This window comes from Coenobita brevimanus, chromosome 26 (assembly GCF_032717465.1).
Source record: "Coenobita brevimanus isolate Jiangsu-jjx chromosome 26, ASM3271746v2, whole genome shotgun sequence".
Lineage (NCBI taxonomy): Eukaryota > Metazoa > Arthropoda > Malacostraca > Decapoda > Coenobitidae > Coenobita > Coenobita brevimanus.
Window position 1 is genome coordinate 1,352,140 of NC_136979.1, and position 25,721 is coordinate 1,377,860.

Genomic DNA, 25,721 nt, shown 5'->3' on the forward strand with positions numbered 1-25,721 from the left:
ATTCAGCAATGTTCTGACTTGACCTCTATTCTTATATTCTTTCAGCCCTGCCCAGTGCATGCTTATCCATGCTTACTATTCCCTATCACTTTGTTTCATTTCTTTAACTTTCTTTTCTCTCAACATTATGCTTGCTCCTTTAGCCAGTGCTCTCATTATTCCATACTGTACTTGAGTAACCTGCCCATTATCATACATAATTCACCATCTGTATTTACTGCTGTTCTTTGTCCAACTTGTGTATTAAGTAATGCATGTCTTTTTGATTTGTTGTGCCTTTACAACCTTGCAATCCATTCCAGGGACATCACAACCACCTCCCACAAACAAAAGAATCTGGTGTGTATACATTGTCTTGTAGGACATAAAGCTTAGGCAATGTGTGTTGTTACCCCAGGAATTGTCCTGAAGGACAGAGAAACTTCTTAGAAAGATTTTTAATGAAATTTCTGCATTTTGAAAAAGTCTCAGATGGTGCATTCATACTATCAGCCAGCCCCACAGAGTACCTGGCTTGCCATTGCCTGTTATTTTGTCATGCCATCAGAGATGCTCCAAGGTGTTCAATCTCTAGAAATAATACCTTGTTTTTCATGTGTGTCCATGGCCCTGGTTGCACTTCTTTAACCATGGTTGATGTAGGTTTTTTAGAGAAAGTTAAAATGATATTTGTGGGATAATTTGTCAAAAATACAGGTCTTGGCAGAGGGTAAAATAATCCTTTTTATTAAGAGGAAAGGAGACACCCAACTGTGGATGTCTCTATATAAGGAATTCTTTCTCTTCCAGCTTCAACATCTGAGTCACAAAAGATAAGTGCCTCATTGTCTCATGGAGAGGCGATTATGGTGGGCCCAGTTGCCTTCAGATTTATTTTCCTGGTACAGCATGGCTTGTACTGCCTAGTCAGATATTACCCAGGAACTACCTTCCAGGACCATGTATGGACCTATTAGCTAATTAAGTACTACAGTCTGACTGAGGCCAGGAAATTAAAGTGCCTCCTCATTTCATGAAGAGATGATTATGGTGGGCCAGACTGCTTACAGGCCAGGCTTTATGGTAGGAAAGCGACACTTGGTGGTGCATTGAAATTGCAGACATTTCATTAGAAGCTTTGACAGTTCTTTTTATGCTTTTACGAGACATATCTAGAGTCACGAAACTGTTATCCTTGGCATTGTCTTGGAGGACTCCAACAACTCTATGAAATGTGTTTTTTTTTTTTTTTTGTTTTTTTTTTTTCCATATTGAGAGATTTCTAGCCCTTTCACTACAGGTGTCTCCTTACTTGTTAGTGCAAGAGAAATATAGGGTTAGGTCCTGCATAATCTTTTATTTTTATGAGGATTTTAAAGGACTTAAAAGTTTAGAATTCACTCTTAGGAAAAATTTTATCAGCCAGTACTTCCATTGTAGATGGCAAGAATTATTCCTTATATTTTATGGAGACTACAGTATTAAAATAAGCACATATATATATATATATATATATATATATACATATATATATATATATATACTGTATATATATATTATACATATATATATATTATACATATATATATATATATATATATATATATATATATATATATATATATATATATATATATATATATATATATATATACATATAGATAGATAGATAGATAGATAGATAGATAGATATCCATGAGGGGTGTACTTCACTAGGGCATTAGATGTAGTCACATTGTATGAGTTGTGCTACTAGGCTGCAATACTTAAACAGTAAAGTGTTTAGAAAGTTTTTTTCATGTGTATGTACAGTAAGTGTTCCAGGTGCTGATCCTTTTACGTAGTAGTAGCTGAATGTAATGGCACAAGTGGAAAACTGATATATAATAAGGAGTGTGGAGAGTGAGATAGACCCTTTCTTATACTGTATTGTCAGACAAGAAGCTGATAATGAATGACCTAGGGAACTTTTTTTATTTTTGATATCTTTGTAGTTTTGATTATTGACAAAGTTCATTATGACCCAAAATTCCTTTGTTTATCTAGCACTTCAACATCAGACATACTGCATGAGTACATTGGCTAGAGTGTAGATTTGCATACCAAGTTGTGCACTGCCCATATTGTATATATACAGTATATATATATTACAGTAAACTCCCAATTATCCAGCATAATTCAGTCAGTCCTTACACTGGATATTGCAGAACAATGGATATTGCATAGTGCTCTCAAACTGCTATCAATCTGGTGTCGAGCTGGATAATGTATTACCATCTGTCTCGACCCTCTGTTCTGAAAACATTCCTACAATATTACCCTTGAGTAATAGATTAAAATTAAGCCAAAAATACAGTACAGTACTGATACTGAATATGTTATGCAGTAATACTGTACATAAAATGATCATAATCATACTGTACTCACCTAGTGTTGGCATTGATGGAGGGTAGATTCGCATAGATGCGTCCCCACCATACAGTAGTCAGATCAATATGGCACAGAGCACTAAGGGACCACAAGGTTAGTCACGGCACTGCAGCAATGAGCGAGGCATGGGAGGCCACAGACTAAGTCACAGCACTAGAATTTAGCCATGGCATGGGTCAAAAGAGCAGAGTGTACACATATGTCCTCACTGTACGGCATCCCTGGGAGAGGTTGAGAGAGTGACAGGAGGCTCAGCGCACCAGGTGGGCTGCTCCTGCAATGCATTGTGACTGGCTGGTGCATTGCAGGGTCTGCCCATGAGCCAATTGGGTCCTGTGTCTGAGCCAGAGGGCTGATTGCTTCCCATTTCTGAGCTGGATATTGCATAATTTCACCGGATGTTGTTTTAATAGAGCTGAACAAATAGTGCTGGGTATTGTGTTGGGCCAGATATTGCGACAATGAATAATTGAGAGTTTACTGTATAGAAGTAAACTTGTTGCATGTATGACTGATATAGCAAGCACATATAACCAACTGTGATAGCTGTGCATAATTACCCAAATAAGGTGTAACATAAGTAGAAAGACTTTTTTATATTGGTATATTTACTGTACATAAGTAATACTATAACTAACTAGTGAGTCACATGTGTGTACAGTCAGACCTTAGTTATCCCTCTTGTTCAAAGTTAGGGTAGAAACTCTCAGGTCCATATACGTATGAGACATTAAGTTTTATCCAAGAAAGAAAAAGGCAAGCTGGAAATAGTTAAAAGAAAAAAAAGCTTAGATACTGTATATAAAGAACCAATTTGTGTACAAATGTTTTGATAACCCTGTCATGTGTGGATATACTTTCCCAGAGTATTCCTTTAAGATGAATATCCCATGATGACTTACTCAGAGGGAAGTTTTGATTCATATCCTAAACTCATAACTTTTTACATAATGCTTTTACTGCAGAGGTTTACTTTTCATTCATATTGTTCATCAGTGTCTTGGGATTGTTTTTGTGATAAACAGTTATCACAGTTATCATGCATTACAGCACATATAGTGTGTACTGTCTTTTCTATCATGTTTTTATACCAGTATACCAGTTTGGTAATTGACGGCACCCATCATCCACTCACTCATTTTTGTGCTGTCTTTAATTAATTCTGCACTGAGTGACAAACCAAAAATGGTTTCCTGTAACCTAGGAAACATTTACTACATTGAATGTTAACATTATTACCAGTTGCTAGCATAGAGGAGAAAGAATATTGCCCTCCATAATCCCTGCGGGCCTGAGGTAAAAAGGGAGAGAGTAGTAGGGGTAAATGTTCCTTTACCTTGTATTATTACTCCTGACAAATGTGAAGAGAGCCTCAGACATAAGTCCTGAGCCTACCCAGAGTGTAGGAAAAGTAGGTAGGTTAATATGACTTTCTGGAATATGAAAGGTGTTGTTGTCACTGTAGTTGTTGTGGCCCCAGACTCAGAAGGACTTGAAATCATTAGACTGCAGGAAACTGAACACTTCAACTGGACACTTCCAGAGATAATTTTGGGAGGTTGTGTTGAAGGATTCTGTTGCAGTGATGAGGTGAGTACAGTACTGTATGTGCATGTAGTGGGAGGATGGGGGCTGCATTACAGTGAGGGCTTAGTGGATTGTTGTAGGTGTTGTGTTTTGTGTTGGTACTGAAGAGAGGAAGGGTGATGGTCACTTTATAGTCTGGCTAGGTGTACACATGTCTCTGAAAATGTTAATTTCTGAGGGATGAATGTCTGGTAAAAGTTCATGAAAAGTACTGTTTGGTTGGAATCTTTGGAAGGCTATAATGACTATGTGTTTGTGTACTGTATGTGTTCATGCATTCTGTGTTGCATTGGGAGGTCCATTTTTTGTCCATGGCACTTACTTTTTACTGTCTGAGCTATTCCTTAGGTTTATGACTAAGGTGTTGGAGAGAAAATCCTTCATATTGTGGCACTGATATAACCAGGCAGCTCTGTAGACTGGTTATACAAATGTCCCTCATTTCCCTCCCTGTCTCCCAAGAGGAAGAGTCTGGACCTGAAAGTGAAGAACAACTTCAGCCTACATTGAACTGTGTTTATATCCAGATGAGCCTAAGGCTACTGTAACTTCAGTAGAGCAATATAGAAAAATCACAAAGCAAGAAAACTTATTATCCCAAGCATATTAGATAACTGATGTCTCACTGTACAAGCATGTACTTATATAAGCAATCTTTACCATGCTATAATAGTTGTTCTAAGTGTACATAGGTAATCATAAAAAGCCACACTGCAGGTGTGTTTAAACCATTGATTCACTAGTGCCATCTGTTTAACTTAGCCCTGTGCAGATTAGCACTCTGGCCATGATGTAAGAGTATATTTGAGTGTACAAGAGTAAGTAATACACTGCAGGTGTACATGAGCTCATCGGGGCTGGACTGGCAGCCACTGCTACATGCCTGGCTCAAGACACGACCCCACCATGAGCAGGCCATCCTTACCGATTTGTTCTCCTCCACCTTCCCTGCACTTTACACCTGGACCCTCCACACCCTTCATCCCTGTCTACCCATCCTGCAGGTCAACATCATTACACAGGTCAGCACCATAATGAGTCACATTACAACCATTACACAGGTCAGTATCATAAAGGGATACATCACGACTGCCACTCAGGTCAGCAGCATAATGGGTCACATCATCATCATTACCACACAGGTCAGCACCATCACATGGGTCAGTACCACCACACAGGTCAGCTCTGTCATGTAGGTCAGTACTCTTACACGGTACCACCGCACAGGTTAGGACCATAATGGGTCACATCGTCTTAATCATCATCATCACAAGTCAGCACTACTGCACAGGTCAGCATCACCACACAGGTTCAACACCACCACACAGGTCAGCACCACCACACAGGTCAACACAACCACATAGGTCAACACCACCACATAGGTCAACACCACCACATATGTCAATATCACACAAGTTAGCACCCCCACCTTAGTCAGCACCACCTCACAGGTCAGTACGATGCAGGTCACCACCACAGGTCAGTACTACCACACAGGTCATCACCACACATGTCAGTACTACCTCATCTTTTCCACATAGGCTGTACCACCCTGGTCAACACCACCACACGGGTCACCATCAGTCTGTCCCATGTCAATACCACTTACAATAGCCAGTATCAGATCAGCACTGCTAAGACCTGGATCACCATTGGGTCAGCAGCACCAGGTTCCAGGTCAGCACCACCAAGACTCAGGTCAGTAGATCAACACCACTAGGACTTGGGTCAGCACTATAAGTTACCAGGGCAGCAGCATCAGGTGCCAGGTCAGGACCACCAAGCACCAGGTCAGCACCACCAGGCACCAACTCAGCACCACCAAGTACTAGGTCAGCATCCCTAGGCACCACCTCAGTATTCCAAGGTGCCAAGGCAGTTTGACAAGGTACCAAATCAGTAGCATCAGGTACCAGATCAGTATCAGCAGGCACGAGCTCAATATCACCAGGCACCAAATCACCACTTCCAAGCACTGAGTCAGCTTCGCCAGACCAGTTACCACATCAGTATCACCAAGTACCACATCAGCATCATCACAGACCAGATCAGCATCAGGTACATACAAGGTCAACATCAGGCTCTACTTCTCTGAAAATCCTTAGTTGATTCCTTAGCCATGAGCCATCTAAATTTGCTAGGACTCAGATCAGCATCAAATCAGCACACCACCATATTCCAGGTGAGTGCATCCCCAGTATGAAGAGTTGCAAGATAAATTTACAAAATTACACCTGGTATTAACATCAGATAAACATGTTGTGTATACCTTGATACTGTATTATAATTCATGCCTTCTCTTAATAACACAGCATAATTGACTGGAATAAATGGACTAATATATTGTAAGCAATGCCCATGATGCCTGGTACAGTATATCCCAACAAAACAGCATGGGTACATTACTGATGTAAAAAAGGTATGAACACCACTTAGGATTTGTTATATGGTAGTAAATACTGGCTTTCTTCTTGAATATGTATATATAAAACTAAACTGACTATACCTATAGATGTAATCCAAATGGAGTACTGTATGATATTATTTGTCTTTTGTTTATATACTTTTATTTTTTTTTTGTAAGGAAAAGCAGATAAATGGTAACATTACTTAGGGTTCATCTTTCACATCCTCAGGCCATCATGCACACAGCTGGTTAGTGAACTCTTGAATCATCTTCCTCCATCTATCATTCCTTACATGTGTGACCTCCAGTTGTTTAAATGCCTTTGGTTAAGTAAAAATCCTGCCAGTTTATGCCATCTGAATTTACATTCTCTTTGGCAAGACCCAGACAAGGGGAGGACATATCCTTTGGACCTTTTTTCCTTACCACAAGTGTCACACCAACAAGAAGGCTTCACTACACCTAGTATGCAACATAGATCTGGCACAATTTACCATAAGATGTCATGTAATGGGTTTGCTGTACATACCTGATGCTCCTTTTCATTATCATTGAATTGTAGAGACACATTTGGCTTTTTAGCATCTGGTGGGATACAGTGTCCATTCTTAAGAAGGCACTGGTATGAAGGGTGTATTACAGATACCTCACTCTTGAACCTCGGTGATGTATCGTGTGATAAGTCACTGTAGGGTGTAAAGTAGCAGTCTGTGGATACTAAACCTGGCATTAGTGTTTCTTCTTGACTTCTAGGGGCGTGCATGTCATTTTTGTTCCTTCTGAGAGGATGCAGTGTATTTTAAGAAGAACAGCAGTATGACTGGTGAGCAACAGACAATACACAGTGGTTTTGAGACTGTCTGATGTATCATATGACGAGTTACCATGGGATGTAATGTAGCAGCCCATAGATGCCATACCTAATGCTGTGTTGTTGCAGTCACTACATTTTTTCATTAAGTTATTGGAGTGCACTGAAACTTTGAGAAATGCCAACATAAAAGTTAGACAATAAGATTACATTGCATTATTTTAAGTATCCAGTGAATAATTTGCTAGTAGCTGATATTAATACTATATGCAGTTTTTCTTTCATTTATTAATCATATTTACCACTATCACCACAGTGAATTAACTTATGAATTGCCATATATATCCTGAGTTGTACAATCCTTGAATGTTTTCTAATGTATGTAATTAATTACTTTGAACAATCAATCATTGAATCCTGTGCCCTCTTATCAGAAGCGTAGGGGCTTGGGACTTAGCTACTCAGTCCACACATTTAACCCCTAAAGACATATGGCTGTCGAACAGTAGTCACGGAAGATGTTGCATAAAGTCCTATGGCTGTTGATGGTACAGAGGCTACCAAAAACTGGCGGTAGGTCTTTTATGAAGTATATGGGACCCGACCAATGGGAACTAAGAGATCAGGTGGTGGGAGGCATGATCTGGCCCCTTCCCCAGGTGTGGGGACCCCCCCTCCCAAGGCTATCTCTCCACCTCCCTTTGTCCCATTGGATCCTGCCTTCTGTGTCCCCTCCCATCCAAACTTCCCCCTATACCCCCTCTAGACCATATTGGGTGTGAGTGGCAGACATATTCCCTCCCTTTCCCCCTCTCCTGATACCCTCTTACACTCCCTCCATTTCCCTGTTCCCCCTTATTTCTCAAGGACAATCCCATTCTTGCTCATAGTGAGGAGTGATTTTTTTTTTTTTTTTTTTTTTTTTTGACATTCGATTGTGCAGTAACCATTAGGCATATGAGAGTGAAATATACATTTTCTGGTGTTGTAAAATCAAGTTCTTCAAATCTATAAGACCAAAATTAACTTCGGTTTAATTTTTTTATTTCTCTTTCTATACACGAGGGGTAACATTATTTATTTTTGACATTCTTGACGGTTGATATTGCGGTAACAGTTATATTAGAGTGAAACATACATTTTCAGGTGTGTAAATTCAAGCTTTTGAAACCTGTAAGAAAAATTTTTGCCTTGGTGAAAGTTAAAAAATTGGACCCTTTTGTGGATCTGGCAATAGAGGGGCTGGGAAATTTGTGGTCTTTAGGGGTTAAGGCAAGGGAACTACCTACTCACCCTTCGAACAGCATTATATGAGCAACTAGCACCAAACATCCCTAGAACTTAAACAGAAATGGGCCACATTTGGTTGAAACATCTTAGCCCACTAGACTGCCACCTACTGGTATCCTTTATTCATTATATGGTTATCACCCAGCATAAATGATATAAATTTGTGCATGTTTGTCATTAGCAGTGTCTATTGAAAAGGTAGGGTATTGTTGGATATCAGTGGAATCTGAGGATTCATTTTTATTTCTGTGGCTGGCACAGCATGTAATCAGTCTGTTTGTTTCTGATGCCTCTGGACCTTATTATGATAAGCCCATCATTTTACTAATTGGAGGGGGGAAATAGGATCAGGACAATGATAATAATGAATTATATTGCATATGGCCTGCAGTATTATTAAAGTACAGTATTTTTGTTAGGGCATATCTCAGCTTTGCCAAAGCTCATGCTTTTATCATCGGAAACACAACTATCTATCTATCTATCTATAGCCCGACGCCCTAATCCCGCAAAGGGTGGCCGCAGACAAAACGCCTCCAAGTCGCTCTGTCACCCACCATTTGACTACCCTCCCCCCAACTCACCCCCCCCTCCCTCATATACCTCTCAACTCCATCCCTCCACCTCATCCTCAGTCTACCTCTTCCTCTCCCTCCCTCCACCTCACCTACATACACCCAACTGCTCCACATAATTCATTTGTGTGTTGCTCTATATATTGCAGAGTATAATGGACATTGTTTCTTTTTAGTCGTTTCCTGCATGCCTCCCTCATGTAGATGGGGACACAGTACCCATCTTTCTACAATACTCACTCCTACCCCTTTTCTGTCCAGATGTCTGAATTAACAGGAATTCCAGTTTCATGAACTCTCAGGGACAAGATTTGCCCATTTCACCTGTTTTTACACCCAACACTTCCCAGCTGGCTAATATTCCTAAACTGAAAGACGCATGTCATGTTTTTCTGCATATAGATGATGTTCCATGATATGGTATGTCAGAGGGGAAAGTGATGGACATGCCCAGAGTGTGAAATCGATCTAGTTGAATGCTAGACAACTTTTGTCCTTGACCATACAGAACCAGAAACCAGATAACTCTGGAACATTATTCCTCAGTTTACCTTTCCCCCTTACTTACAACATCCAGCCTTTCAAGTATATTATGTCAAAATATTGATGTTTGCAAAACTGCCTACATAACGAATAATATCAATGGACAGTTAAATTGACAGCTCATCTGTGTGTGTGTGTGTGTGTGTGTGTGTGTGTGTGTGTGTGTGTGTGTGTGTGTGTGTGTGTGTGTGTGTGTGTGTGTGTGTGTGTGTGTGTGCATACTTCATTTCATAATTTCTGAATTTAGGTGACCCTGTTTCTTAGGGCAGAATGATCACAGGATTGCCATTAGTCCAGTATCTGTGTGGATGGTTGATGAAAGTGGGTGTGAGGTGAAGTACCATAAATGCTTGCCTAGGGAATGAAAGGTATAAGTGAAAGTTTGTATCCAAGCGAAAACCAGAACTATAGACCCAGGATCATTGAGCTGGAGTAATTTGCTAGTGCGATGTCTATTTACATGACTTGCTGATGAAGTAGCATTGTGTCAGGCGCTGGGGTTGCTTGAAGGACTGCTCCCTGATGGAGAGGAAGTGGCAGATGATGCGTACCTCCAGCGACGGAGACGGAGATCATCAGCTTGGGGGACCTCTCACAGGATTCAGACCCCAGATGACACCATCAATACCCTGAGTCCAACTGACACCCCACGCTCCCTGGCAGAGGATGATGATGATGACCCGGTGCTGCCTCAGTCTTGCTGCCTGCCCTGCCTGACTGATCGACCATCTGCCCACCATGACCCTCGCTCATGTTTAGTGTCGCTTGGGTCTTGGTGGTGCTGGACGGCCTTAAAGCAACATTTAATGTTTCTTCTTTAAATAAATCATAATAAATAACTCTGGATATAAATTTGTGCAACCTGGCAGTGAGCCTGATAAATCTGCTGGCATTTGCACCCTGGTGAAGAACATGGTGAAGCTCCTGGCGCTCGTGTTCCTGTGATAAACCTAAAAGCAAAGCTTGAGAATGAAAGCATTGTCTATGACCAGATTGTGAAAGGTAGCCAGTGTAGAGCACCACCAGGGGGGACCCAGGCTCGCTCCCCTCAGTCTCAGTCTCACCGCACGCATGCTCGCTCGCTCGCTCCCTCTGCTGGCGTCTTGAATATTATCAAGTAAATTGACACTGCTCTGTAAGTGACTGATAAAAACATGAGGTTTCTCATGATGTGCTAAATGTATGACAATAATCTAATACTATAAACCCCACTGCAGGCTCCATCATAAATTCCGGCATGCCTGCACCAGTTGTTGTCACGTACTGTACCTTCACTTGTAGCTAAATACTGTACTAAGATAAACTGTTAGCTTCATACTTGCATATAAACATAATTGTCAGTGTTTATATTATGTTTATTAGCAATAACTGTATTGTGTATAAATGCTGTTACTCGCCACTAGTGTTCTGTGGCAAAGTAGCACGAGCCACTTGTGAGGTGAGAATGTAATTGTTGCTTGCATGTTGTGTCCCTGTGTTGTCTTGGGTAGGCTAGGTTAGGCTAGGCTCAGAGACAAGGGCTCGTATTCTCATTGGCCTTGGAGGCTTTCCAGCACCTCTTCCTAAGTGATTTATATTGCATTCTCCAATTTACCATTCTCTTGTATGATATTTATAGCTTTGTATTTTTGACATTTATTCTATAAATAACATCTGTCTATCTGCCATAGCCAGATATCATAATCCTATAAGTGGTGGCCATTTATCTTTGAGTTAGTTGTTTTATGGGGAGGGGCACTAACCCTCCGCCAACCCACTTGTTGACACGTAGGGAACACATATGGGTTAGTTATATGGTTACCACCCGGTGTTTTAAATGGTTTCCTGGCTTGCAGGAAACCATTAGGCTTGTCACTCAATGTAAAGCCACCTGAAAGTGAAAGAAAAATAATAAAAAGGTGATAGGAAAGCTGGAAGAAATAGGAAAAGAGTAGAGCAGACACAGAAAAAAATGATAAAGGTGAAGGAAGAAGTAGGCAGAACTACATCAAGCGAGTGGATGATGATTGCCACCATCTACTACACATAAATAATTTACAGGAGATTATTAGCTAGTCATATGCAGAAATAAATGGATATGGAAGAGGTGGTGAGTGGCCTCCTCAATGATTAGAATACAGATCCTGTAGTGCTTCCATCATCCTTATATACAGAGACACCAAATTTTATATTTACTGGTAACAGTAATGAAAACAGTGTACAATACATTACTTTGATTTCAGCAGGTATCTAGGGTTTGGTGAGGCAACATGCTGTGCTTTTACTGTGCAAGGCTTCCGTGTTGCAGTATTGTGGCCTTTAATTAATAGATTTTCATAAAGTGTAGGATGTTAACTACAGCAATAAGCCACAACAGTGCTTAAAGACAGTGATTGAAGTAGGACAGAGAGCTAGTTTGTAGCTGCACAGTGTGACAAATTAAATGAAGTAGCATTAAGTGACCTATCAAAGCATAAGATGTTTCATTTTGCTTATTGAAACATGAACAAATACAGGTGTTTATAATTGTTATATTCACAACCCCTCAACAATAAGATACAGGTATTACAAGTAATACGGTATTTTAAACTGTGTTTTGCAAATTGACCTAAATCTGTTGCTGCTTTCTGTGCAAGGATATTGTCTGTATTTAAACATCCAGATTAAGAGTAATTGACACAGGATTCAATAATTTATATAGCAGGTCGCACATAAGTCAGTAAATGAGTAGGGGTAACCTCGTTTCCTTCTTTTTTGCATTAAAAGAAAAAATCGGCACCACATTATCACTATCCTCAATTAATTAAGCTGGGTTAGACCTCAGCCAAACTTATTAAGACTTGTAACTGCCTGCTGTTGCACTAATGTGGTCATACCATCTTGTATGAAACATTGGTTATATGTCGTAATACTTATGCTTCAGTAACTGATTATCTGTTCTTTGTTTGTCTATATAGGTAATGATGTGACCTTTGCTTCTCTTGCTGTTGTAAATTTCCTCATGATGCAGTTGCCAGACTGTACACTAATTCATGTTTATGTGCACACATGCTTGTGTGTATGTGTGTGCAGGCAACTAAGGTGCTGGAGGGACTACTACCAGAAGAGCAGGCACAACAACACCATGGCCGCAGGGAGCCAGACCCAGACACTGATGATGTGCAGACTGTGAGTTTACCAGTTGTTAGGAGGCTTAAGCTACCCAAGTCTTGGCAAGCTTACCATCATGAGTATTGTCAACAGATTTTAATTACTTTTTCCTGAGAAATTGTAAAAGCAATCTGTAAATGGTGATATCGAATAAATCAAGAACTTTTCATGTTTCAAAGGATACTAACTATAATATGTAACTACAATCTTGATTATGTTTGTTGTATTCAGGAGTTATGGTATTGTCAACTATTACCCACATTTGTATAACTTGCAGAAGCCTATGACATACCACACTGCTGAAAAGTTATTTTTTATTTGGCACTCGCTCTTGGAGGTATCATGAGGAAGAGGTTTTTAGCCCTTGCTTTGCACCACCTGGTCATTTTAAATGGTAATGGAAGGAAGACTAGACTCAGGGAGTTGAAAATAGGGTACAGTGCTTCTTCTCTTCAGTTTAAATTTCTCACATAGCATGGAGATTGTCAGCCAAAGTCATCAACATCTTGTCTGCTCATTCAAAGGAAACATCTTTTGTTTCATGTGCTTTCCCTATACAGTGTGTTAGGAATCCAACTTCATATTTTTGAGCTTGCAATACCACTGCTTTTTGTCTCTGATTTTAATTTTTTTTAAGTTATCTCCTTCAGTGTCCTTCTCCATTACTTATCTGTTCTTTGGTAACACTATATTACGTCAAGGTGGGCAATAATTATTTTTATTGGACATACATTTATAATGATAACAATTCATTGCTTCAGGGTGGGCACCTAGAATTGTTGGGGGGACTGTGACCAGTGATACTGTATTGCCATTTTTGTACATTGTGCTGTCTGCAGGTGACCTGGAATCATTTTAAATGCACATTCTCCTGTGATATGTAGTTGAATGAAACTCACCTAGTCAGTTTGCATTTTCCTGTCTTTACTTTTAAGCAAGTGAATTGAACAGCAAGGTAGCTCTGCTCCCTCCTCCTCATGTCATGTCAACCAAGGCCACCCATGCAAGAAGCAATGACAATGAAGCAATGACAATGACTGTTATACCAAACAAAAGTAGAGATTCCAGCACATCCTACAAAAGAAGTGTGGCAAGTGCATCATTAAGTGCTGACTTGAATGAATGATCATGGCACTGATGACTGTAGAGGAAGGCCACATGTCTTGTGAGAGTTTAAAATGGAGACAAGAAGCAATGTATGCTGTCCTTAAGTTCTCCTCATGCCACCATTAAAAATGCTTAGGTGGTGTCATAAAATAGTTGAAAACCTCTTCATCAGGAGCTTCCATATTCATTCACTTTCAGAAACTTTCTTTTTTCTGCTGTACACTGTACACCTGTACAGTACTTGCTTTAAAATGACACGGTGCTTCCTCTTAAGGAATCCCCATATTGAGGTTAACCATGGTACAGCTGATGTTTTATGTGAAGTGGAAGATGAACCAAGTGCCAAAAATAGCTATTTACATCTTAATAGTTGCTGGAATCCATTGGGAAAACCCTGAGCTGTGAAATAAGATGTGGAACATTGATAAAGCCTCAGCCTGGACTTCAGCTCCATTTAATTGTGGCTGAGCATCCTGCATAAGAGTGACCAATGTACTACACATAGTTATCAAGCTTGTAGCCACATTTCACTTTCATGTATGAATAACCTCAGTTAGTCTAAATGGATATTCTCGGTGGCATCAAAAGTGGCAGCAGATTTGATGAAGGTCACCAAAGTGAAGCACAAGTATGCTTCCTTTGCTCTTTACCTCATATATTTTGTCATTTGTATCACTAGTGTTGTTGCCTTCAGACACAACAAGCACCCATCGAGGAGCACATCCAGCGGCTGTTTGTGTTTGCAATGATGTGGAGTGTTGGGGCACTGCTGGAACTGGCTGATAGAGCTAAACTGGAGGAACACCTACGTTCCTCACACTCACACCTCAACCTACCCCCACGCATGCAGTCTGCATCAGAGTCTATGTTTGACTACCGAGTGGATGAGAATGGTTTGTAGTTTATTGTCGTCCCAGTGTTATATTTAATTGTCTGTGTAGTAATAGTGAATGTAGTCACTCTGGAGATAAAAGGCTATCATGCAGATGGTTTGCTTGTGATGTGGAATCAGGATTCCCAAGGCTTCAGTGATGTATTCTGGATTGCTCATTTGTGTTGTGCATGCTCTTGATATTTCTTTCATTATCATTCTTTCTCTTTTATTTCTGGATCCTGCTTTATGTATTTTTTATGAATAAGGGGTGGTGTAATGATGATGATATATGGGGTGGTCCATAAATCATGATTCCCTTACACTCCACTGGACATTTCTTTTGTGTTGTGGGTATACCTTAGTCATTGTTATCACTCCCTACCCTGTTTGTATCAATTAAAAAAATATGGATAACTAATGCCCACTGCTACACCCACACACAGGAAACTGAGCCATCCCCGCAGCACAAAAGATACCACCAGGTGGGTTTCTAGTGGAACACTGTTTGCATACCACTCTGTGTATATCAGCAGTGGAAAGTATGAAGAATGAGATATTGACGAGGAAAGTGTGTTTGTGAGTGAGATGGAGGAGGAGATTGATGGTGAGGTGGAAGTGGAGTGCAGAGGTATATGAATGGTGGTGATGTGAAATAGAGAGAGGACAGCCTGATGGCAGTGAACAGGGTGACATGATGATTCATTTATGGCCACCCCATTTCAGATTAAGGCATCTGTCAATAGACAAACAGTCAGATATGAAAAATTTGAAATTTTTATAGTCAGTTGATATTTGTATCGGTATTGTTATTGGTTCTGTATATTGATAGTTACTGATCTGTGTGCATGTGGTGCAGGATATTGGCAGCACTGGGAGTCCCGGGTAACTGAGTTTGTGTACCCTGACGTTGGTAATCCAGACTACACCTCTTTCCTTGTGCCCAATGTTGACAATGTACGGATGGACTTCCTCATCCACATCATTGCCCAGCAAGGGAAGGTGGGTGTGTGGTTATCACCTGAATGACCACACTTCTGGGACTGTTTCTGGAGCTTATATACTCAGTTACAGTAGTGTTAATTTTTTTTTTCTTTTTTTTTCTTTTTCACTATTAGGATCACTGAATAAATACAACTTCCTGCCAGAAAAGATAGATAATACAGTACGAAAGAAAAGGTCAGCCCACAGACGTGAATTCTACTTTCAGGCTGTGCTGTTGATAGGGGAACCAGGTTCAGCCAAGACTGTAACCATCAATGCATTTATGAAGAAGTACAACCCTGAGGATCACTTGTGTCGCAACTTCAACTTCTCCTCTGCCTCAACACCTCTCTACTTCCAGGTGAGTATCCATATTTCAGCGATCACATTTAGATGAAAGTGTGTGATCTAAGTACACTAGCTACTGATCGGCTCTGAAACTGTGTACTGTAGTATGTATTTCCCTCTGCTTATGACCTCCAGCCATTTAAGTGCAATGTGTCTAAGTATCTTGAAATGACCAGATCCTAATTTTGGCACTCTCTGGAAAGGACAAATTTCCACATTTCCAGTCTTTGGTCCTTTCTTTTTTGCATTAAAAATGCAGACACAGACAACAGTCTATGTTAAAAATAACTACCGGTACTCTGATCTTATTTGGTGGTGGACTACATGACACTGATGATATTATCATCATATTGAGTTCCCTTTAATGATGATGATGACCGTCATTTTCACATTGGACTGTTTGAGGTATTGATATAATGATTGATGGTGAAGATATGATGATAATGAGTTTCATAGCTGCTTTTGGTGATGATGATGATGATGGGGATGATGATAATGATAATGATAATAATGATGATAGTGATATAACATATCATTCATATGCACTGGCTGTTTATTAATTTGATAATGATGTTGGGTGATAAAAATGATTGTTTGTCATGTACCTGTTATAGTAGATGATGGTGGTAAGGATGGTGGGTGATGATGATGGCAGTGTTGACAGTAACGATGATGTATCATTGACCTAGTCTTGTTGGTGGTGTTGATGATGATGATGATGATGATGATGTTGCTGTGTTGTATTGTACTGGAGTTACTTTTAGTGATGATGCTGATAATGAAGAGTGCCCTAGCTATGGACCCCTACACTTGTGATTGGGCAACACAGGATTGAGTGATGTTGACTGGATGATAAACCCCCTCCATTCACATGACATCCTGTTTAGTGTATTTTTGCTGCTACCTGACAACTTTACTCAGTGTAGGACAGACTTTTCAAGCTTGAAGGATTAGATGCACACTTAAAAAGCTCCTCCAGTGTAAATGATCTTTCCTGTGTTTACTAAAGTCATCTGGACACTGCAGGAATAAACTAAAACAGATGTTATCTGGATTGCAGGGGATACCAGTAATGGTATGCCACACTGACCAACTATTTGTGTTGCTAGTATACCACTGAGAATTATACAGTATAGACAAGTGGATGGGCAGTACATATGGCCCCTCAGCTGGCAAGAAGATGTGTGTGTGTATGTGTGGAGGTGTAACTGTGTGTGGAGGTGTATGTGTGGAGGTGTAACTGTGTGTGTGTGTGTATGTGTGTGGAGGTGTAACTGTGTGTGTGTGTGTGTGTGTGTGTGTGTGTGTGTGTGTGTGTGTTAAGGTGTGGCTATGTGTGTGTGGAAATATGGTTGAGTGTGTGTGGAGGTGTGTCTGTGTATATGTAGATGTATGGTTGTATGAATGAAGGTGTGACTGTGTGTATGGAGAAGTGGCTGCATATGTGGAGGTTTGGCTGTGTCTTTGAAGATGTGGCTGTGTGTGTGTGTGTGGAGGTCTGCCTGGGTTTGTGGAGGTGTGGCTGTGTGTGTGTGTGGAGGTCTGCCTGGGTTTGTGGAGGTGTGGCTGTGTGTGTGAGTGGGCTAAACAGGATTGGATGATGGATGAATGGATAAATAATGACGAACCCACTGACCAGCTGCCTATATCCCCAGCGCACCATTGAGAGTTACATAGACAAGCGTATGGGCAGCACATACGGCCCCCCAGCTGGGAAGAAGATGACCGTGTTCATAGATGACCTCAACATGCCCCACATCAATGACTGGGGGGATCAGGTATGGTACTAAAGCCCATATTGTCATCAACTAGGTGTTCTAGCATCTCATCCTCAGTGATATGTTTTGTTTCTTAAACCTCATTATTCTCTTCTCTGATGCCTATATCATGTCCTTTTGATGTAGGTAAAGCTTACATAAATAACGTAGAGGCTAAGAGAATATCAGTGTGCCACATGCACACTGGCCTAACAAGAGTGTAACTCAACATGACTGCACAGGCCCTGCTTGTGGCAGTTTTCTCGTCAGCCTAAACAACTGGATCTTAATTATTTAGTTAGAATGTTACAGCTTATTTTTCACTTGTACAGTATTGTATCTTATTTTTGTCAATGTAGGTTGCATGAATAACATTATATAAATATATAGTACCAGATGCAGAAAAAAATGCTAAGGAAGAGGTGCAAGGGAGCATTCTTGACTGATGAGAATGCAACTCAATGATTGGTCTTCAGTGTTGCCGCTACCACCAGCTCAATAGTTGACTAAACCTGAATCATTTTATTTTGATAGATTATCCCCTTCCCTCAGAGTGTGACTAAATAAGCATGATAAGTTGATTGTAATGGTGGTTGGCCAGGCGACCAGTAGAGATTTCTGAGGGAGGAAAAGCCATATATGGCATTTTTTCCAGGGTGCAGATATTTCTTAGCAGTTTTTGAAGATGTTTCTCCATTTCTTGGACCAGTATCAGGAATTAAAGCATCCTTCAACTTGGCATTACTTTATATCATAGAGGACTCTCCTGCAACTCCTCAAATGCCAGGTTAGGTAATAGTAATGAATTTTTAGCCCTCTCCCAATAAATGTCTGTTTGGAGTGAGGATTATGGAATATAATACAGGTATATGAATGTGATTCTTTGCTTCTTCAGGATCATGTTGGAAAACACATTGTTTATTCATATGTTTCATTTCTGAAAGCTCCAACATGCTTGCATGTGTTGGCTTTGGTCACCTACTAGCGGCTGTCCATGATGCTCGATCTTTGGCAGCTTCCCTGTTTAGTCCCTTATCCCTGAGGTCACACTCAATGACCTTGTTCTAAGTCTTTTTCAGTCTGCCTCTTGCTACCCTACCCTCAGCATTAACACTTCTCTCTTTCTGCACCCAATTATCATCTCCCATCCTCTCCACATGCCCAAGCTATCTCAATCTACCTCTCCTCATCACAGCACCAATACACTCCAGTCCCATCCTACCTCTCAACTCTTCCATCATAAACCTAGTAAATGAGCTGCTTTTAATCTGTACTTGTGAAATAATGTTTAAATAAGTTGTACTTTCCAGGATCAGTGAAAATCTACTGTTTATTCCATGGTCATACTGGACTTGTATTTGAACAGTTGAATTCTGTGACATTGCATTTAGCATTTTCATACCTCAGCAATCCCAAGTTGAAGGTAAACATCTTTTTCACATACATTTTAAAATTGTGTTTGGTTTATCAGTTAGAGACCTGAAAAATTAATATTCTCTCCCCTCAGCCAACCAATGAGATAGTGCGGCAGACAATGGAGATGGGTGGCTTCTATAGCCTTGAGAAGCCTGGGGACTTTACCTACATTGTTGACCTGCAGTTCTTGGCAGCCATGGGCCACCCGGGTAAGTTTTTCATCAGTTTTATGCAAGTTATTTTACGTGGGTATTTCAGTCCTTTGTGTTAATAGTAATAATAATACTGTAGTAATAGTAATAATAATAATAATAATGACAACTGCAGTGGCAGTAACAACGATAATATCATATTTTTTGTTTCGTTTACAAAGGCTTCACCATGCTTGAATGCATTGGCCTTGGTCACCTAATGATTGCTGTCCACATTGCTTGATGTATGGCACCCTCTTTATTCAGTCCCTTATCCCTGAGATCACACTTTGTGACCTCATCCCAGGTCTTTTTTTGGTCTGCCTCTCACAACCTTTCTCTCGACTTTCACACCTCGCACTTTCCACACCCAGCTGCCATCCTCTATCCTCTCAGTATGCCCAAAGCCTTTCAATCAACCCCTCCTCATCTCAACATAAATACATTCAAGTCCCATCCTTCCTCTCAACTCTTCAATTACAATCCTAGTCTCCCCGTCCTCACGTACAAGGACGCATTACACGTTCATCTAATCATTGTCATTTCTGCATGTTTGAGTCTTTGAAAATCATCTTCCTTTACCATCCAGATCTCACTACCATACAGCATTACACTCCTAACACATGCAACATACAAGCATCCCTTAGCATGGAAGGAAAGCCCTCTCATTGTTAGGAGAGTTATCAGCTTCCTGAACTTTCTTCAACCACTCCATACCCTAGCCACATATGCAAGTACAGTATTGAGCAAAACTTTTGAGACTTCATATTCTCTTAACAAGTTTCAGTTATCTTTTAGAGACTGAACTCATGCACATGGCCTTACTGCCACACTGACTAGGGCACTTGAATGACTTAAAAATCAGGCATCTGAAGGACTGTGCCATGGTGATATTAATATGAAAGGACTGTAGATCTAGTCCTTTCCACCCATCCTGAGAGTATAGAAAGTCAAACACCTAAATACAACTTTAGAAGATTAAATTCCATAATGAATATATATGACTCTGTCTAGGATATCAGGAGTCAAGAACTGAGAAAGTTTTGAGTGCTTCTGCAAGTGAAGCATTGTTGCTGGGTATTAAGTCCAAAGTGCAGCAGTAAGTGTCCTGACTGCCCTTCCCATCAACTTGCCAACAGGTGGTGGCCGCAATGACATTCCATCCCGCCTCAAGCGCCACTTCTGCATCTTCAATTCCACCATCCCATCTGAGAATTCCATCAACAAGATCTTTGGGGTGGTTGCACGGGGCCACTTCAGCAGCAAGAGGGGCTTTAATGGGGAGGTGCGCGCCATGGTGGACAGACTTGTTCCCCTCACTCGCCGCCTCTGGGCACTCACTAAGGTCACTTGTGTTCTCTCCGTTTCTTATATACATATATAAATATATCTATATATATAGACAGATAGATAGATAAATAGATAGATAGATAGATAGATAGATACTGTATATATATCGATGTAGTGCTGCTCTCGTGTGTTTGCCCTTTCCTCTTCTCCCTCCATTCCTTCCTTCCTCTTCTGTTTTTACTCTAACTTAAACAAACTCGTAGGTAAGGGCGCTTACCATCCGCTCACTTGATGTAGTGCTACTCTGGGTGTCTGCCCTTTCCTCTCTTCTGTCCTTCCTCTTCTGTCTGTCTTTCCTTCATTCTTTCTTCTTTCTTCTGCCTATGGGTGACTTTACACTCCCTCATCTGTCTTTCTTTCCTTCATTCTTTCCTCTTCCTTCTGCCTATGGGCTACTCTACACTGACTGACAAGCAAAATGGTTCCCTGTACACCGGGAAACCATTTACTGTACTTTGCTAGGAGGTAACCATATAACCAAATTATGGCGCCTGGTGGTTTAGCTGGTAATTAAGGAGCTCCAATTGGATTGAGCCTGTTTTGGTTTATGTCCAAGGGCTGATTGGGGTTTATTGCTCACGTAAATGTCACTCAGGGATGAGTGAAGCTGGTCACTCTCATCTTAAATGTCAGGACCAATTTGCCTAGCCCTGGGTTCCTACGCTCCTTATTGGGCGACATAGGATTTGATGATGGATATATATATATATTTATATATGTAGGTAGATAGGTATAGATATACTTTATATGTATGAAAAAGACATACTGAGTAATGTAAAGTATTGAAGTGTGTGATGTAGAATGTTGTTGGCTGCCACAGAACAAGTTCTGTCTATCTATCCATCTATCTATCTATCTATCTATCCATAGCCAGGTGCCTTAATCCTGTAAGAAAGTGATATAGTGTAGAGCGTAAAGTAATGAAGGACCTAACATGTCACACCGGTGGCCACTACAGAACAAGCTGCTGCCAACCCCAGCCAAGTTCCACTACGTGTTCAACCTGCGTGACCTGTCCCGCATCTGGCAGGGAATGTTGGGTGCCACTGCCAATGTGGTCACATCATCTGAAACACTCTTGTCGCTGTGGAAACATGAGTGCTGCAGAGTTATTGCTGACAGGTATATATTCTCTCTCTGTCTGCTGGTATGTCTGTCTTATGTGTTTGTTGGTTGTCTGTCACACCTGCAGCACAGTACATTGGCTTAATAAACTGTCAGAAAAGAGAAAATTCAAAACTAGAGTCACTGGAAATTTTTATTTACCCAGTAAACTTTATTTTGAATGGTTATACTGTATGTTTTGAAGTATACATATATTATAACTTACATGCACAGATAATGTTCTGTTTATTGATTAATGGTGGAACCTTAGTGACTGGTTTTAAATGTTTGTGAACAGCACAGGTTGAAAGTGGGTGTAGGTAAGAGTAAAGAGATGATTGGTAAGAGAAATGTAATATGTTAGTGAAAGGGAAAAGATTTGGTGGATGAAATTCAGTACCATGTTGCAGGGATAGAAAAAAGAGAGGAGTGTAAAACTGAGGTGGAATATAGCTCGTCACAAGGAAGAAAGGTGATCAGCACTATGAAGGCCTTGATATAGATTAGGAAGCTGCTTACATAAATTGAAAGAGAAGTGCATGAGAGTGTCTGTGCCCTCATTACAGAAGCATATGATGACAGTGGTATGTCTTGAGTTTGAAACCTGTATAATACAAGTACTGTAATGTATTGTAAATAATGTTAATGTATGTTTCTGGGTGCAAAGATTGGATAGGATAAGATATGTAGGAATCCATGCAAGATGTAAAGTACTGTATTGTAATACATTTATAAAAGGGTAGAAGGTTGTTTGCTTACATGTATGATCAGAGAGAGAGTTATTATATAGGGCAGTGAGTGGAGGTATGAGCTTATGTGAGATTGAAAAGAGGTAGTGGAATGTTGTGGATGTGACCAAGATATAACTTATAGCTAAAACCATTATACAGTACTGTACTTATTAATAAAATTGCATATGCAGCTTTAATATAGAAGAAGAAATGAAAACTCACCTCTGATCAATTAGGTTCACATCAGTGAAGGACGTACGGTGGTTTGAAGACTGTTTGGTGAGCTTGGCACAGACAGACCTGGGGCCACAGCTGACCAAGAACATCACACAGACCCACTACTTTGTTGATTTCCTCAGGTTAGCACACATCATTTAGTGGCATATTTATGCAGTGCAATGCATATCACCCTCAGTGACCATTTGTTCATGTCTGTGTACACACAAGGTCAGCATGTACTACCAAAAAATTAATACAATAGGGTTTAAATATGGGGAGTGGTTGAGGGTTCTTGCTCATGTAATAGTGCATGAAAGTGGCAAATTGGTCATACTCAAAACATAGATGAACAGCACTGTTTACATAGCCAAAGAATTAGAGGGCAGGGGTTCAATTATTTGTTTGTGGTATCTACCATATGATAATTCAACCAAGAGAAATCCTTGCATTCTGAAGATTTAACCCTTGACAAGTTGCAGACCTCATATGAGGCACAGTGATGGTCTGTATGAGCCAAGCTGCAAGTCTCATATGAGGTACAGTGTACATTGGTTATAAAACAATGACCCCAGGGAGGTAAACTACATGACAAAGAATTAGCTCAGGATATGTACTGAAATTTATCATGTGAGTGTTCATGAAGATAATGTCAGTCATCTGATTTGTAACTGTAAATGTGTCAACCAGAGAATAAGATGCTGAATTGCATGATGTTGTATCACAGTACAATGGTTTGTTGGTAGCATGCTTCACTGTCTACTGTGCTTTGTCAGGGATGCCCCGGAGCCAACTGGTGACGAAGGTGAGGACCTTGATATGGAGATGCCCAAGGTGTACGAGGCCATCCCATCCTTCAGCGTATTGGAGGAGCGGCTACAGATGTTCCTCTCACAGTACAACGAGATGGTGCGAGGTGCTGGCATGGACCTCGTCTTCTTCATTGATGCCATGATACACCTTGTTAGGGTTAGTCAGGCATCTCTGTTACCTTTGTTTACGTGTTCGTTTATTTTTATGTCTTCGTTGAAATACAGGAATACCCCGGTTTAACAGTGGAGTTGGTTAAGTAAAAACCCATTGCTAGGCGGGGTATTGTATCTCGGGGAAGATTTAATATGTCAGGTACAGTATAGGGATGCATTTTTGAGCCTTGGGTTTTCCCCCCAACCAAGTCCTAAATCCACCCAAATGAGTCCAAAAACAAGTTTCTAGCTAACATAAATCCCCTGTAGCTTTAAAACTAGCTAAACTAAGCCCAAAAGTAGTTTATAACTCACCTAAACCCAAAAATAAAATCCAAAAATCATAAAAAATAAGTGTGGAAAAATCAAACTTAGCAAACTGTACCCCAAAATGACAATGTTCACCCCACCTATGACCAAAACTCATTAATCTAAGTCTAAAGACAGTTAATAAATCAACCTAAACACAAAATTTAAGTCTAAAATATCATCAAAATCGGTTTAAAAACAAAACAAAACCCATTGTACAATGGGGTAGGGTGGTATTTCCGCCCCCATCGCTATGCCGGGGTATCGCATCTAGGGGTATCGTATATCGGGGTCTGGTTGTACTATAGTGACATTCATAGGCTGGAGACCAGGAGATACAGATTAATATCATATCATGGTGAGCTGTTCAGGAGGGTATGCATGTTGTGTCACTCCATTAATGTGCAAAAGATGCTGGAGTGCAAGTGAATTACAGTCCTTTAATTGAAAATTAGGTTCAAGATTATTTTTCATTTGTGTTCACATATCTAAACTTGGACTGGTATGGTTTTTTATATACAGTGCAGTGTTGGTATTGACCATGTCATGCAAAAAAAATGAAATGATCCCTTTTGTCTATTTCAGATATTCACTGTTTATCTGTATTTATAAAGTAATACATGGTAATCCACTGGCTTATATCTTTTATGTTTCATGTTGTGTAGTGTAGAGTACAGGTGGCTAATGTGAATGGTATTGCAACGACAGATCTCACGCATCATCCGCAATCCTGGTGGCAATGCTTTATTGGTGGGAGTTGGTGGCTCGGGCAAGCAGTCCCTCACCAAGTTGGCCTCCTTTATTGCTGGCTACAAGACATTTCAGATTGCACTCACCAGGTTGGTTCTAAGTAAATTTCACCCATGCATGTTCATTCTGGTGGAGGATTAGTGCCCCTCCCTGTAAAACAATTAACTCTAAGCCCTTGACCACCCCGTTTGGGATACATGGCGTCTGGCAATGATGAATGTTCATTCCATGAAAAATCCTTCCAGTACTGTATACTGTATTGCTTTTATGAATATTCCACACATTAAAACAAAAGAATCCCCCCTTAGAAACTGTTTATTTGTTTTATAGTTTGCTATCTTAATCTGACTCTAGTTTACCTTTTTCAGTAAATCTTTAATGAGAATGACTTATTAGCTATGAGAGGAATAGAAGGGATATGAGGGCTGGGAGGTGATGGTTACTTGGTCCCCCTCTATAGGTCATACAACACAGCCAACCTATTGGAGGACCTGAAGGTGTTGTACCGGACCTGCGGCATACAGGGCAAAGGCACCACCTTTATCTTCACTGATCAGGAGGTCAAGGAGGAGGCCTTTCTAGAGTACCTCAATAATGTCCTCTCCTCAGGTTAGTCTGTCTATATATATATATATATATATACAGTAGAACCTTTTTGGTCTGGACCCCTTTAATCCGGATTTCTGTTAATTCGGACAAAATTTAAAAATAATAAGCTCCAAAAATATGTTGAAAGTAATTCTAAAGTCATTTTCAGTATTGGCGCGGAAAGCGATCGTCATTCGTTTAGTCTCGGATCACGCTAGGTCGCAATGTGGGCGCCTGTTTAAGCACACGCTAGCATTCGTTCCATCAACTAGTTCACCAACCA

General features: G+C 40.4%; 1 protein-coding gene across 1 annotated transcript in view; it reads left to right on the forward strand.

The window, feature by feature from the left end:
* The window catches only part of LOC145394124 (dynein axonemal heavy chain 5-like), a 143,884-nt gene that overhangs the window by 83,913 nt on the left and 34,250 nt on the right, over positions 1–25,721 (forward strand). The window contains exons 46-59 of the mRNA XM_080268104.1: positions 4,833–5,018; positions 10,114–10,305; positions 12,674–12,769; positions 14,553–14,751; positions 15,589–15,731; positions 15,940–16,074; positions 17,717–17,839; positions 19,326–19,443; positions 20,565–20,770; positions 21,734–21,897; positions 22,847–22,969; positions 23,603–23,795; positions 24,809–24,939; positions 25,311–25,459. Of these exons, the coding sequence (XP_080124230.1) occupies positions 4,833–5,018; positions 10,114–10,305; positions 12,674–12,769; positions 14,553–14,751; positions 15,589–15,731; positions 15,940–16,074; positions 17,717–17,839; positions 19,326–19,443; positions 20,565–20,770; positions 21,734–21,897; positions 22,847–22,969; positions 23,603–23,795; positions 24,809–24,939; positions 25,311–25,459 (2,158 nt within the window). The remainder of the gene's footprint in view (positions 1–4,832; positions 5,019–10,113; positions 10,306–12,673; positions 12,770–14,552; positions 14,752–15,588; positions 15,732–15,939; positions 16,075–17,716; positions 17,840–19,325; positions 19,444–20,564; positions 20,771–21,733; positions 21,898–22,846; positions 22,970–23,602; positions 23,796–24,808; positions 24,940–25,310; positions 25,460–25,721) is intronic.